Source organism: Carcharodon carcharias, chromosome 13, assembly GCF_017639515.1.
Source record: "Carcharodon carcharias isolate sCarCar2 chromosome 13, sCarCar2.pri, whole genome shotgun sequence".
NCBI lineage: Eukaryota > Metazoa > Chordata > Chondrichthyes > Lamniformes > Lamnidae > Carcharodon > Carcharodon carcharias.
The window spans coordinates 4,075,679-4,092,572 of NC_054479.1; the positions used below are offsets into that span (position 1 = coordinate 4,075,679).

Genomic DNA, 16,894 nt, shown 5'->3' on the forward strand with positions numbered 1-16,894 from the left:
GAGAGTTTGTGTTTGTGTGTGAGAGAGAGAGAGAGAGTTTGTGTTTGTGTGAGAGAGAGAGAGAGAGTTTGTGTTTATGTGAGAGAGAGAGAGAGAGAGTTTGTGTTTGTGTGAGAGAGAGAGAGTTTGTGTTTGTGTGAGAGGCCATATCAGATGCGATCGGGATGAAGTTTTTCGGTGACCCTCCTGTTAATGTTTAATATCATCAGCAGTTATGACCAAGCAGCCCATTCAGAAATTCCTGCGTCGGAGGTAACCCAAGGAACGGCTGATTTTGGTGGAGTTGGACAGAAAATTATCAATGAAGAACCTTCCTCCAGAGCCAAGAGACATCAAAATGCCACACTCAGCAATCATCCTCTTCCCCTAACCCGTGATCTGCTCCGTACTGGGGGTACCTTCCCACTATCTGCTCCATAACAATGGAGTCGATGAGATATTTAGTCAATTTATTAACCCTTAGCCACTTGTCTCTGTCAGATTGTTTCCCTAATACCATTATTACTGTCAACCCTCTGGGCTGGGAACGTATATATTTAATAATCTGCGGTTTCTTAAACTCATTTCTATTTATGCCCTCTTGACCAGTTTATTAAGTTCCTCGATCTTATTTTGTTTCTGTTTTGGTCCATTCTTTTATAGTTTTATAGCCTTGGGACAATCCCTTGCTGCAATCCCTTGTCCAGTTTCCTGTACTCCTGGCTGACCATTTGTAAAAGTGCTGAATGTTCTCTACGCTGCACAGTCACACTCTCTGTCATAAGCCTAACCCAAACCTTCAGCAAATTGTGGTCTTTGGTCCCCGACTTTCTCTGCACTCTTCTGGCCCAATCACATCCCTGCTCAAAGCGAGCTATTGTTCATGTAACAATCTAATGTTGGGTCATGTTTACCCTCCCTTTTCATCCTTTATAAATTTCCCAATCTGCTCTGGTAAATTGAAATCACTCCTTACAGCTGCACTTGTTCCTTGACGTGATTCATTCCAGAGGGAGCACCGAACTGGTTAAACAAAAGACCGAGGTTTAAGGTGTGAGTATGGCAGTACATGGAGAGTAGAGGGTTAACATCAGGAGCATCTGATACTCCCTTTTTATTCATTCATGGGATGTGGGCTTTGCTGGCTGGGCCAGCATTTATTGCCCATCCTGAGTTGCCCTTGAGAAGGTGGTGGTGAGCTGCCTTCTTGAACTCTGCAGTCCATGTGGTGTAGGTACACCCACAGTGCTATTAAGGAGGGAGTTCCAGGATTTTGACCCAGTGACAGTGAAGGAACAGTGATATATTTCCAAGTCAGGATGGTGAGTGACTTGGAGGGGAACTTGCAGGTGGTGGTGTTCCCATCTATCTGCTGCCCTTGTCCTTCTAGATGGTAGTGGTCGTGGGTTTGGAAGGTGCTGTTGTAGGAGCCTTGGTGAGATACTGATGTAACTATGAGGCAATTTCACATGATTAAATAACTGAGATCTGGTGGGAAGCAGAAGTATAACCTCAGATCAAGGTATTGAGATGTACAGAGATCTGTAAATTAACAGGAATGATTTGTTTTATTGAATTACAGACTAAAGTAGTTTTCATAGGGAAACAGGCAAACCGGAAAGGAACTCCATCTAGACCCTAACGACAAAACAGTATAGGATATTATCAAGCCTTGGATATGTGAATTGAGTTTAATTAATTAAATAAATCTGGAATAAAAAGCTAGTCTCTGTGATGGTGAGCAGTAAATTATCAGATTGCTGTACAATCCCATCTGCTTCACTAATGCCCTTTAGAGAAGGAAATCTGCTACCCTTACCCGGTCTGGCCTACATGTGACTCCAGACCCACAGCCACGTGGCTGGCTCTTAACTACTCTCTGAAATAGCCCAGCAAGTCACTCAGTCAGCTCACCATCACCAGCTCAAAGATTATTAGGGATGGGAATCGATGCTAACCTTCCCAGCAACACCAACACCCCAATAATCAATACATTAAAAAATGATAACTTATCTTCTATCATGTTGGTGATCTAATTGAGGGGTTTAAGTTGATTAAAGGATTTGATGGAGTAGATATCATTGTATCATGGAGGCCACTTGAAAAGGAAGAAGTTGCAAGGCTATTTGTAAGAGTAAGTGGGGTAATGGGACTAATTGGATGGCTCTTTCAAAGGGCCAGCACAGACACGATTGGCTGAATGGCCTCCTCCTGCAGTGTAATTTTTTTTGTGAGTGAAGAATTGTTCATGAACCAATTGGATTTTCCTTAACTGACAAACAACCTTTATTTTCCCATCTCCGATATTTGGGACATAGACAAAAGTTTGCAGCCTCAAACTGGGGATTAGCCTTCAATTGTCCAGAGACCTCAGGCAATCCTCGGGGCAACACTTCTCCCCTTGTGAAAAGCTTCAAGCATGGACATTAGTTTAATGGAGGTGGCAGACGGTTTAAATCCTGGATTTATTCAAACAAAGTCTGAACCGAAATACAGAGAGAAAATGCTAGAAACTCATAGCTAATCAGTTTAAATATAGGTCCATTGTCAGATGAAAGATTTTTAAAAAAACTTTGCTCATGGGATGTGGGCTTCGCTGGCTGGGCCGGCATTTATTGCCCATCCCTTATTGCCCTTGAGAAGGTGGTGGTGAGCTGCCTTCTTGAGCCGCTGCAGTCTATGTGGTGTAGGTACACCCACAGTGCTGTTAGGGAGGGAGTTCCAGGATTTTGACCCAGCGACAGTGAAGGAACAGTGATATATTTCCAAGTCAGGATGGTGAGTGATTTGGAGGGGAACTTCCAGGTGGTGGTGTTCCCATGTGTCTGCTGTCCTTGTCCTTCTAGATGGTAGTGGTCGTGGGTTTGGAAGGTGCTGTTGTAGGAGCCTTGTCGAGGTCTTACAATGCATCTTGTAGATTGTACAGGCTGCCGCTACTGTGCGTCGGTGGTGGAGGGAGTGAATGTTTAAGGTGGTGGATGATTTGCCATGGATATGTGAAACATTAATTGTCTTTTCTCTTCACGGATGCTGGGTGACTGATTGTTTGTATCACAGATTTCCATTGTTTTGTCTGCTTCTATTATTCCAATACTCTCCTGACAGTTTCCCATCCGTGCCCATTGGAATCTTGAGCTCCTCCCAAACTCTGCTATCCATGTCCTAACTCGCACCAGGTCCCATTCCCCCAATAACCCCATGCTTGCTGATTTACATTGACTCTCCCTTCAGCAGCTTCTCAGTTTTAAAATTCTCATCCTTGTCTTCAAATCACACCGTGGTCTTCTGCACTCCCTACCCCCATCTCTGTAACCTCCTGTAGTCCCACAACAAGATCTCTGCCTTCCTCCAACTCCTGCTGACTCTGTATTGCCGAGTTTAATCGCTCCACCACTGGGGGCAACACTTTCTGCTACAGAGGCTCTGAGTGCTGGAATTCCCTCCCTAAACCTCTCTGCCTCTCTGTCCCTCTTCCGTCCTTGAAGATGCTCCTTAAAACCTGCCTCTTTGACCAAGTCTTTGGTGATATGCCCTAATACCTCCTGTGTGGCTCGGTGTTAAATACAGTTTAATAATCTCCCCCTGTGAAGCGTGTGGGGACATCTTACTAAAGGTGCTATGACAATGCATATTGTTTTTACAATATAGTGATTGTAGCAGATACGACCACACCACCAGCTGCTTTCCGTGATTGGTATCTGTCTATACTATCCACGGGGAACTGTTGAGTCAATATTGAGATTAATTGAGTTTATCATTGAATCTGATGAATTTGTTTTGACTGAGTGCCATTGTGTTCATTCTGATTATATCTCTTGCCAATTGGCAGGTCAGTGAGTACAATCCGTAATCAACGTTACCATATCCATGCCAACCTCTCGTTTGCCATTCTCGTGGCTCAGATTCTCCTTCTGATCAGCTTCCGCTTTCTACCAAATACGGTAAGTGAGAGAGCATTGTGGGTATGCCGTAATCTAAGGCTACGCATTTCCTGTTTGCAGACTTTACTTCCTGTTGTGACTTCCTGGTTGACCCTCAGCTGAGTTTCTGACCCCCTCCCCTATTAACAGGACCGCCTACTTCCACCTCCATGACTTTGCATGGCTCCACCCCTACCTCAGCTCCTTCCTGCTGAAATCCTAATCCGTGACCTTGCTACCTGTAGACTCAACCATTCCAGTGTACGCCGGACCAGCGTCCCATCTTCCTCTCCAGCTCCTCCAAAACTGGCCTCTTGGGCACTCCTCATTTTAATCCCTCCACCACGGGTGGGCCAGGCTTGCATCTACCTGTTCCCTAAGCTCTGGAATTCTCTCCCTAAATCTCTCTGCCTCTCTGCTTCTCTGTCTTCCTTTAAGATGCTCCTTAAAACCTATCTCTTTGACTAAGCTTTTGATCATCTGGTTTAATAGCTCCTTCTGTGACTTGGTGCCAAATTTTGTTTAGTTACATTCCTGTACAGCCCCTTGGAACATTTTACTATGTTGAAGGTGCTATTGAAATGCAAGATGTTGTCATCACAATTTCTAAGCCCACTTTTTGTATTAACATGCACCATTACAAATTGCTATGTCAACATTCCCTAGTCAGTTTGGCTGTGAATTGTCACAGTGTAGTTGCAGTTTCTGGCCAGTAGTTGGCTCCACAGAGCGAGTTCCTGAAGTCTTGATTCTGCTGCCATCTTGTCAAAGCTGACCTTCTTTGCTGGCCACTGTTAAAACCATTGGCGTATTGGCCAAATAAGTGGTCACCTCACAGACTTCAACTGAAAGGCAAGAAAGGCAAATATTGCTTTTATAATAACACCTGAAGGAGTTTCTCAGAGTGAGTAGAAAAATAAATTGCTTCCTAAGGATTGGAATGTTAGTCTCATTCAATATCTAAAGCATTATTTTGCACCTAAAGTTGATTTTTGTCTTTTCAAGGTCAGTGCTAAGTCTCTATAGTTTGGCAGCAGCTTATAAATTCCTTCCTCCTGCCTGGTTAGCAAGATCAGAACTAACAGCAGCAAATTATTGGCTTTCTCTCTCCATTTTTTTGCACTTTTGAGATCTGGAAATTCCCCTCCAAGTCACTCACCATCCTGACTTGGAAATATATCAGCCGTTCCTTCACTGTCGCTGGGTCAAAATCCTGGAACTCACTCCCTAACAGCGCTGTGGGTGTACCTACACCACATGGACTGCAGCGGCTCAAGAAGGCAGCTCATCACCACCTTCTCAAGGGGCAACTAGGGATGGGCAATAAATGCTGGCCCAGCCAGCGACACCCACATCTCAAGAATGAATTAAAAAAATTATGACATTTAAAGTGTGACACTTGAAGTGTCTCAGCTATGCACAAGCTGAATGTTTGGTTTCTATACACTCAGAGATATCACCTTGATCTGTCTGTTCGGTTCACAATATCTATTTCCTGTGAGGTCACTAGCAGGACCTCTTGATCTAAAGCCCAGTGCCAGGAATGTAGAGTCAGGTACTGGAGTGTAAATCTTTGGGTAGGGCTGGCAGAGAGTGTTGCATTGCCCAGATCCAGGGTGTAACTGTTGCTGTTGGTATCAGGGGGCCACAGGGGAGCATGGGTGAGGCTGATCCAGATTTTGGGATAGGGAATGACGCTGATCCAGATCTCAGGATGGGGAGTGAAGTTGACCTGGGTCTCGGGATAATCTTAGTCAGTCCTGCGAAGGAGAGGGTGAGTACTGTACTCTCTGAACCATTTATTAACTGCAGAAATTAAAGCTCAGTTTGTCTCCCACAAAATTTATTAGAATCTTATCAGGACTTCCAAAGAAAAAATGCCATCCTAAAAGTCTATGCCAAGTTATAAATCCACAAAGCCTTGCAGCATGCTGGGGACTGTGGTTAAACCAAAACCCTTTATGATTACCAGATGTCTTTAGATGGCAAATGATTGCAGATGTGCTGATCCTACCCTCCTACAGGGCAGCTGCACATGAAGGAACCATGGGCCAGTAGTCTTGCAGCTTTATCTCCAATCCTTTGAGCACCACACCCCAGTGCAGTGAGTGGGGATGCTTCACTCTATTGAAACGACGATGCAGACCAAGTGGAGGTAAATCATCATGAGGAATATTCACAGTAACATTTTTGAAAAAAATTTAGCTGATCACGTGATCCCAATATTCAACAGGCGAACATAAAATCAACTGCACTGGAGTGTCCATATGAAGCTAACCTACTGCCCTTCCTCCCCACATGCTTGTATCAGATACCCTTCATAATAAAATCATGAATAAAATAATCTGATTTCTGTTAAAAAAAATGACACACCTAAGGTAATTATAAGTCAAATATTGATCAAATTTTGACTAAAAAGCTAAAAATTTAAGAAAAATTTCATCTCATTGACTAAAGATTGAACATAATCATCACGTTCGCATGTTCCTATGTTCCTGTTTCTATGTTTCTATGTACCCCCACTTTTCAACAGTTCTCTGGCACTTTTCAAGCATCACATTTAAGTTTTGATGTTTTCCCCTGAGAAATGTGGTAGCGACTTGAACTCAGAACGTTGATGTGAGAAAGCTAACCTAGAAATTCAATAAAAGAAATTTTGTAAGCTATTAACTCTTTCCCACTGGTTTCAGTGCTTTTTCACCCAGGTGGTTACTTAGTCCAGTGGTAGCACAAGGTCTCGTATTCAAGTCCCACTTCAGAGATTTAGCACATGACCCAGCCTGACACTTCCAGTGCAGTAATGAGGGTCAGTGCTGAGGGAGTGCCGCACTGTCAGAGGGTCAGTACTGAGGGAGTGCCGCACTGTCAGAGGGTCAGTGCTGAGGGAGCGCTGCACTGTCGGAGGGTCAGTACTGAGGGAGTTCTGCACTGTCAGAGGGTCAGTACTGAAGGAGTGCTGGACTGTCGGAGGGTCAGTACTGAGGGAGTGCTGCATTGTCGAAGGATCAGTACTGAGGGAGTGCTGGAGTGTCGGAGGGTCAGTACTGAGGGAGTGCTGCATTGTCGAAGGATCAGTACTGAGGGAGTGCTGGAGTGTCGGAGGGTCAGTACTGAGGGAGTGCTGCATTGTCGGAGGATCAGTACTGAGGGAGTGCTGCATTGTTGAAGGGTCAGTGCAGAGGGAGTGCTGCACTGTCGGAGGGTCAGTACTGAGGGAGTGCTGCATTGTCGGAGGATCAGTACTGAGGGAGCACTGTACTGTTGAAGGGTCAGTGCAGAGGGAGTGCTGGAGTGTTGGAGGGTCAGTACTGAGGGAGTGCTGCACTGTCGGAGGGTCAGTACTGAGGGAGTGCTGCACTGTCGGAGGGTCAGTACTGAGGGAGTGCTGCACTGTCAGAGGGTCAGTACTGAGGGAGTGCTGGACTGTTGGAGGGTCAGTACTGAAGGAGTGCTGCATTGTCAGAGGGTCAGTACTGAAGGAGTGCTGGAGTGTCGGAGGGTCAGTACTGAAGGAGTGCTGCACTGTCGGAGGTGTCCTCTTTTGGAAGAGGTATCAAGCCAAGGTCCCTTCTGCCCTCTCAGGTGGATGTAAATGATTACAGAGCACTATCCAAAGAAGAGCAAGGGGAGTTTTGCCCGGTATCCTGTTTAACATTTATCCCTCGATCAACATTGGTGAGATGTATCAGATCATGAAAGAACCTGATTATACAGCACTTTTCACAACCTCAAGGTGTCTCAAAGCATTTTGCAGCCAACGATGCATTTTGGAAGTGTAGTCCCTGCTTGTAATGTTGGAAATGTGACAGTCAATTTGTGCACAGCAAGCTCCCACAAGCAGCAATAAGATCTGTTCTAGTAATGTTGGTTGAGGGGTAAATGTTGGCTGGGGCACCAAGAGGAACCCCCCTGCACTCAAAGTAGTGTCATGGGATCTTTTATGTCCACCTGAGAGGGTAGATGGGGCATTGGTTTAACGTCTCACCTGAAAGATGGCACCTTTGGCAGTGCAGCACTCCTTCAGTACTGCACTGGGAGTGTCAGCTTGGATTTTGCGCACATGTCTCTGGAGAGGGTCTTGAACCCACAACCTTCTGACTCAGAACCTCTGACCCCACATCTGAGACTCAGCATCTATTGTGGAGAAAATGATAAATTCCACATTCCAAACTGAATAATACTTTTACTAAAGATTCCAAGCATCAATCTCTCACTCACATCACAGTCCTGTTGCCTGTGGTGTGTGGCTGCAGTGTTCCTGGTCAAAAGCCAAAGATATTCAGAAACTAGGAGCTGCTGAGTGTCTGCTGTGTGGAGTGTATGAAATTCATGAGCAATTTAAATGCTTTCACCAGAATTTATGTATTTCTGGCAATGAAATAAAGGATCCTCATCTGCAGTGTCTTTTACTTGGGGGCCGTTGCTTTATAGAGAAATGTGGGAAAAACATACTGTCTCTTTGAACAGATTGAAAGAGGAACCATCCTAATGGTCTTCTCTGTGGGGGAGCTGGTATGGTGCTGGACGATTGACTTTTAGCAGTTGTTTCATTGCTTTAATTATTACCTGTGTTTATGAGAACTGTTGAATGAGTCATAATGAGTCTGTCATTTTCTCCCACGTAAAGGGAAAGCTATCATTAACTAGCTGAATGGGTTCATTGGAACAAGAGGAAGCCATTCAGCTCCTTAGAGCCTGTTCTGTTATCCAACTGGATCATCTCGACTCCGTTTACCCATCTTGGCTCCATAACCCTTAACACCGTTGCCTAACAGAAATCTCTCTGTCTTAGTTTTGAAATTTTCAGTGGACCCCCAACCTCAACAGCTTTTTGTGGGTGTGAGTTCCAGAGTTCCACTCCCCTTTGTGTGAGGAAGTGCTTCATAACATCACCCCTGAATGGTCTGGCTCAAAGTTTAAGTTCTGCCCCCCTGTATTCTGGACTCCCCCCACCAGAGGAAATAGCTTCTCTCTATTGACCCTATCAAATCCTTCAATCATCTTAAACACCTCAGTTAGAACACCCCTTAATCTTCTCTACGCAAGGGAACATGAACCTGGACTATAAAACTGCCCTTGTAATTCAGCCGTATTAACCCCGGAATCATTCTGGAGAATTAGTGCTGCGCTCCCTCCAAGGTCAATATATCAGAAAGGGTCAAATCATTGAAAGCTTTTCCACCAATGGAGAACAGGAGGGAGGGCAAGAATTGGACAGGATATGCGTCCATATTTCTTAGTAAAGATGATAAAATCTAAAACCTTAACTTTAAGAATGGAAAGATCATAAGACCATAAGACATAGGAGCAGAAATTAGGCCATTCAGCCCATCAAGTCTGCTCCGCCATTCAATCATGGCTGATAAGTTTCTCAGCCCTATTCTCCCAGTAACCTTTGATCCCCTTACCAATCAAGAACCTATCAAAAACAAAAACAGAATTACCTGGAAAAACTCAGCAGATCTGGCAGCATCGGCGGGGTGAAATATAAGCTGGTTTAAGGTGGGGGGTTGTGTTGGGGGAGAGAAGTGGAGGGGGGGTGGTGTGGTTGTAGGGACAAGCAAGACAAGGATCATCCTCTGCCATTTCCGCCAACTCCAGCAAACTCATCTTCCCTTCACCCACCCGGCAGCATTCGTAGGGATTGTTCCCTCCGGGACACCCTGGTCCACTCCTCCATCACCCCCTACTCCTCAACCCCCTCCTATGGCACCTCCCCATGCCCACGCAAAAGATGTAACACCTGCCCCTTCACTTCCTCTCTCCTCACCGTCCAAGGGCCCACAACACTCCTTTCAAGTGAAGCAGCATTTCACTTGCATTTCCCCCAACTTAGTCTAGTGCATTCGTTGCTCCCAATGTGGTCTCCTCTACATTGGAGAGACCAAACGCAAACTGGGCGACCGCTTTGCAGAACACCTGCGGTCTGTCCGCAAGAATGACCCAAACCTCCCTGCCGCTTGCCATTTTAACACTCCACCCTGCTCTCTTGCCCACATGTCTGTCCTTGGCTTGCTGCATTGTTCCAGTGAAGCCCAACGCAAATTGGAGGAACAACACCTCATCTTCCGACTAGGCACTTTACAGCCTTCCGGACTGAATATTGAATTCAACAACTTTAGATCTTGAACTCTGTCCTCCATCCCCACCCCCTTTCTGTTTCTTCCCCCTTCCTTTTGTTTTTTCCAATAATTTATATAGATTTTTCTTTTTCCCACCTATTTCCATTATTTTTAAATCTTTTATGCCCCCCCACCCCCACTAGAGCTATACCTTGAGTGCCCTACCATCCATTCTTAATTAGCACAGTCGTTTAGATAATATCACCAACTTCAACACCTCTGTGTTCTTTTGTTCTTTTGTCTGTGACATCTTTTGATTATCTGATCCTACCACTGCTTGCTTGTCCCTACAACCACACCAACCACCCCCCCAACTTCTTCCCCCACCCCCCCGCCACCCCCCCCGCCCCCCCCAACCTTAAACCAGCTTATGTTTCACCCCTCCCCTCGGATTCACCCAGTTCTGCTGAAGGGTCATGAGGACTCGAAACGTCAACTCTTTTCTTCTCCGCCGATGCTGCCAGACCTGCTGAGTTTTTCCAGGTAGTTCTGTTTTTGTTTTGGATTTCCAGCATCTGCAGTTTTTTTGTTTTTAAGAACCTATCTATCTCGGTCTTAAATACACTCAATGACCTGGCCTCCACAGGAAACATATAGTGCAGATTAATAATTCCATATGAAAATGTTATTGGCAAGAATGTACATCCTGTTGGACTGAGCTGGGTTTTGACTGAATGTACCCTGTTCCTGTGTTGTGATTTGTTAAAGGAAATTGATTTAACAGATTTGAATGGCAGTTTTGGATTCGTGCAACTCACGGATACGATTTCAGACTAAGTTTGATTGTGTCCTCCCTTAGTTCTACACTCAGTTTGGATTGGCAGGAGTGAGATTTGAGTTTACAATCCTCTTACCCAGAGGCGAGAGTGCTACTGACTGAACAGCTGCTCAGCCACAAAACCAAAAGTGTTAGCTTAGACTAGAGGAGGTATATGATCAACTTAATGGAAGACAAGTTAGGGGAATATTTCAAAAGGTTGGGGAAATGTATCTGTGTGTGGCAGACATCATATAATGTAAATCATTGCAATGTCAGTCGTTGGGAAGCTGTAGGCAGGTTGATACTATTTAAAGAGTGTTTTTAAAGCTAATGGATGAAGAGAAAGAGACCTGAAGGTAATAATGATCCTTCATTCAAATTACACAAGTAGTGCAGGGTGGAAAGTAAATAGTGTTTTAGCCTGCGTGGCCAGCAGCTAGGAATATAGATCAAGGAGCCCTACCCCTTGGCAATATAACACTTTGTTCTATTCTCACCTTGATTGCTACTTCCAGGGCCTCATTATATGGTGAAGGAAAGCAATGTTTTGGAGGATGGTGGCTGGAATGATACTTAGCCTAAGGATTAGGAGGACAGAGTTAGAACTATTGAATTATGGTTTATTGCAGAGAACAGGGTGTTTAGCCCATTGTGTTTATCCTAGCTCTTTGATAAAGCAATTACAAACTTATCCCACTCCCTCCCTGCTCTCGCCATGGGTCCTGTATCCTCTGCTTCAGATATTTATCCAGTTTTTTGTTAAAGGATGAATAATCCCTGTCTCAACAATTCACAGTATTACAACCTCCAAAAACCCTCCATGTGAAGACATTTTTCCTAAGCTTTCTCCATAGCAATTCTAAATCGATGACCCTATGTTACCAACTTCCCAAACAGAGGAAATGACATTTCCAACAAAGCCCTTTCTAATTTTAGAGAAGCTTCTATTAAATTTGCTCTTTCTCTGCCTCTCCTCAAAGCTATTGTTGTTGGACACTAGGGTCATCCTGATGAATTGAGACTGGGCCCTCTCTTTGACTGTAATGTCCTCTCTGTAGTGGATCTCCCAAACCTGTACCTGGCCCCCCTGTCTGCATCTAAACAACGGGTGGAATTTTCCAACACCCACCCCTCCACCACACCCCCACCCCCCCACCCCACAGTGGATTTAATGGTGTGCGAGGGGGAGAGAACCGTGCGGCAGGAGCTGAAATGATGGTGAGAATGTGAGCTCCTGCCTGTCATGGTGGGGTTGTCATGGCCACCACAGACAGATGTGAAGCTGTTTTGCATCCGGTTAATGGGATGCAGATGAAGGCCCAACCGGAATTGTCACCCCGGCCAATCTGGGGCTTTCACAATACGACCAACATGGAGTGCGAATGTCGGCCTTCCCTGCAAGAAGGCCAGGGGCAGCGAGCGGAGGTCAGAAGGGAAGATGGAGGCCTCCAGTGAGCAGACCCTGGAAAACCAGACGCAGCAGCAGGTGAGTGGCTGGAGCTTCAGTCACGTGGACCTTCCATCTTCAGGATCTCCCAGGGAGTGGATCTTCCATCTTCAGGATCTCCCAGGGAGTGGATCTTCCATCTTCAGGATCTCCCAGGGAGTGGATCTTCCATCTTCAGGATCTCCCAGCGAGTGGATCTTCCATCTTCAGGATCTCCCGGGGGCGGATCTTCCATCTTCAGGATCTCCCAGGGGGTGGATCTTCCATCTTCAGGATCTCCCAGGGAATGGATCTTCCATCTTCAGGATCTCCCAGGGAGTGGATCTTCCATCTTCAGGATCTCCCAGGGGGTGGATCTTCTGTCATCAACAGTGGGTCAGTTGATGCCTAGGCCACTTTAAAAATGGCGACCGGGTATGATGACAGGTATGATGTCAGGTATGATGATGGGTATGATGATGGGTATGATGATGGGTATGATGTCAGGTATGATGATGGGTATGATGTCGGGTATGATGATGGGTATGATGTCAGGTATGATGACAGGTATGATGATGGGTATGATGATGGGTATGATGTCAGGTATGATGTCAGGTATGATGATGGGTATGATGATGGGTATGATGTCAGGTATGATGATGGGTATGATGATGGGTATGATGTCAGGTATGATGACAGGTATGATGATGGGTATGATGACGGGTATGATGATGGGTATGATGATGGGTATGTAGATGGGTATGATGTCAGGTATGATGACAGGTATGATGATGGGTATGATAATGGGTATGATGTCAGGTATGATGACAGGTATGATGATGGGTATGATGATGGGTATGATGTCAGGTATGATGACAGGTATGATGATGGGTATGATGACGGGTATGATGTCAGGTATGATGACAGGTATGATGATGGGTATGATGATGGGTATGATGTCAGGTATGATGACGGGTATGATGACAGATATGATGATGGGTATGATGACGGGTATGATGTCAGGTATGATGTCAGGACGCCCGCCATCCAGCCCACCCCACTTCGAAAAACACCGGGAAACCCCTGACTGCATAATTAATTAGGGCAGCATCACATGATACAGCACAAATTCCCAGTGGCTTCCTATGGCCGGAAACTCTTGGCGAGTTGGGCCCTGAATGGAAAACTCCACCTCTTGTCTTATACAAATTCATAATTATTCTATTTGTAAAATTCAAAATGCTTTTGGTCTCTTTATGGCTTTCTCTATCTACACTCCTGCTCCCTACACTCCCACTCCCTCTACCTTCCCTCCCGCTCCCTCTACCTATGCTCCCACTCCCTCTACCTACACTCTCACTCCCTCTACCTACACTCCCACCCTCTCTACCTACACTCCCACCCTCTCTACCTACACTCCCCCTCTCTCTACCTACACTCCCGCTCGCTCTACCTACACTCCCACTCTCTCTACCTACACTCCCGCTCTCTCTACCTACATTCCCACCCTCTCTACCTACACTCCCACTTTCTGGGAATTCTCTATTGGAATCTCTAAATCCCTGTGTTCTCCACACTCTTCATTATCACAGACCATACATACGCACACAAAATCAAAATTCTGTGGATGCTGGATATCTGAAATAAATGAGAGAAATAGGAATAAAATAATTATAAATAAGAGAAAATGCTGCAGGCACTCAGCAAGTTTGGCAGCACCTGTGGAGAGAGAAAGAGGGTGAACAATTCGGGTCGATGACCTTTCATCAGAATTAACTTGATAGTCACAAATAAATCCAACTGGGAATTCAGGAGAAACTTCTTTATCCAGAGAGCGGTGAGAATGTGGAACTCACTATCACAGGCAGTGGTTGAAGTGAATAGATTGGAGGCATTTAGGGGGAAGGTAGATAAGTGCATGAGGGAGATAGGAAGAGAAGGATGTTGATAGGGTGGGATGAAAAGGGGCAATAGGAGGCTTATGTGGAGCATTAACGCCGGTGTGCATTGTTGGACTGATTCTGTGCTGTTCCTTTTATGTAGTTCTAAGTAATTACTAACATATATAAATTCCTAAATGAATGTGCCCATCATTTGAAGGTTAGACGTTCAGCTACAATATGTGAACATTGCCTGATAATTTATCTGTTCTGCTTGCCTACATTAGACGCTGGTAAAGATTAAAGATATTGCAGGATCATTACTGGCAATAAATAGCTATTATTTTTTTCTGATACTCAATTAACTTTTGTCTCTCATAGATACAAATGAAGAGAGAGAGGCTAATTGTAGGACAGCTGAGCAAGGATCTACTCTTAGATTGAAAACCTACAACATTCTAATTACCTTAAAAGGAGACAGTTTAACAAAGAGTAGGAATAATTAGCAAATGTGGTTCGATAATTGGCCCATGTCCTAATTAACAGCAAATCTGAGAAGAAGCGCTTTGTATAAATTTGTGCTAAACAAGCCCATTTTAAAACACTTCATATAATTCACTGGAACTCTGTCAGAATCATTACAGCTGAGGTTTGTTTAAGGGATGAACAGAGACTGTGGAGTGTAGAATGCAATAGAGTCAACTGAAATATTGGAAAGGAATTGGACTCCCCTACAATCAAGTTAGTTGCAGAATGTCCACTTTCTGGTGTCTGTGGGAAATTCCATCATGCACAGTTAACAGATTTATTGTCCGAAGGTCTCTGTAATTTCAAATGAATGTTCTAAATATACAATATGCATTTGCACCTTATGAGTGTAAGACATTTACAATGGGTGAGGTTGAATCTGATCAATATAATATTTCTTTTGGGTAAAATTGTAAAACACACCACGCTTTAGGAATATGAGTGTTGAGATGTACTTAATGACCATTTATTATAGTCACTGAAATAGATTTTCTACTTTTTTTTGGCGATTTTATTCAAAACAAAATAAGTCCTTCCACTTACATAGCACCTTTCGTAATCTGAGGATGTCCCAAAACACTTCACCTTTTGAAGTGTTTGATTAAAGGAAATCAGCACCAATTTGTCCTCAATCAGATAATAACCACACTGATCGTTCTGTTGTGATATTGGTTTTCTCTGAACCCTCCCATGTAACGGACCTTTTCCAATATTTTACACGGAAGGTGTGTATGTGGATATAATAATAACTGGATCCATTCTCTTCCCCCCCCAGCTCCCATGCAAGGCTCTGGCGATTCTCCTCCATTTCTTCTTCCTCAGTGTTTTCTCCTGGATGTTGGTTGAAGGTCTCCACCTCTACAGCATGGTTATTAAAGTATTTGGTTCAGAGGAAAGCAAGCACTTCTATTACTATGGGATAGGCTGGGGTGAGTATAAGTGGAACAGGCTTCTGGTGATGACTAGAACAGTAGAAATAGGGAAGTGAGATGAAGGGGGACAATGGCGCCTATTGTTTGCTAAATATTATATATTTGGATTAATTGTAAGGTCACAATTTAACTTGCAGTGTTAATAAAGCTTGCTGAATATTGTGATCAAATCCTGCGGAGACTGCACAAGATGATGATGTTTATGGTGACTGGGGACTAACAATGGGTTGGCAGTATACAGCTAGTAATGATTAACAGCAAGTTTATTGAGGGGCTTATTGTGATAATAATCTGATGATCCTTTTTTATTGAGTGATGTTGGTTGAGGGATAAATATCAGCCAGAACACCCAGCAGAACTCCCCTGCTCTTCTGCACGATCTTTTACATCCAACTCAGAGGGTAGATGGGATCTTGGTTTAACCTCACATCTGGTAGGCGGTTCCTCTGACACTCCCTGAGTGCTGAATTGCGTCAGCATAGATTTTTGTGCTCAAGTCTCTGGAGTGGGACTTGAACCCATGACTTTCTGATTCAGAGGGGGAAGAGTGCCAGCCACTCAGCCTTGGCTGACAGCTTAAAGGTGTGTGGACGTTATTGTCAAAGGAGCTAGTCACTTCTTTAGTTAGTGGAGGGAAGTCCTGCTGAAGTAGCCTCAACTTTAAACAAACCTGTGACCATTGAAGAAGTCAGACTGTTGGTGTTGTTGCTTTGATTAACAGTTGAAAGTGTGCTGCTACTAACTCCTCCCTGTTTTTAGGCTCACCTTTGGTGATTTGCATCGTTTCTGTTACCTCAGCCTTCGATAGCTATGGCAACGCAGACAAGTGAGTATTACTGGAGTCAGTCATTGGACTCACACTGTACAAAAACTTGCCTAACCAACCCACCCCAAACTGCTGTGCATTGAACCCACCTCTTAGGTACAAACATGGGACATTGGAACAGGAGGAGACCCAGCCCCTCGGAGCCTGCTCTGCTATTCAGTTAGATCGTGGCTACCTGTATCTTAAATCCATTAATCTGCCTTGATTCTATAACCCTTAATACCATGAGCCAACAAAAAATCCATCAAACTTAGTTTTGAAATTTCCAATTGGCCCTCAACCTCAGCAGTTTTTAAGGGGGAGAGAGTTCCAGATTTGCCACTACCCTTTGTGAGAAGAAATGTTATCTTACATCACCCTGGACATAGCATTATGAGATCTTTTTCTGGACACTACCCTCAGTCAGATGAGACAGTCCCACCTTAAACACCTCGTCTATTTTACCCCTCAGGCCTCTATACTCAATCCTCCCTGTGTGTGACACGCATTACAGTTATGATGTTCCTTTGTGAAAACATTAT

At 44.5% G+C, this 16,894-nt stretch overlaps 1 protein-coding gene across 1 annotated transcript in view; it reads left to right on the forward strand.

Moving 5' to 3' along the window:
* The window catches only part of adgrd1 (adhesion G protein-coupled receptor D1), a 324,527-nt gene that overhangs the window by 273,763 nt on the left and 33,870 nt on the right, over nt 1-16,894 (forward strand). Inside the window, exons 17-19 of the mRNA XM_041202315.1 lie at nt 3,809-3,920; nt 15,391-15,544; nt 16,307-16,373. Coding sequence (XP_041058249.1) covers nt 3,809-3,920; nt 15,391-15,544; nt 16,307-16,373 — 333 coding nt within the window. The remainder of the gene's footprint in view (nt 1-3,808; nt 3,921-15,390; nt 15,545-16,306; nt 16,374-16,894) is intronic.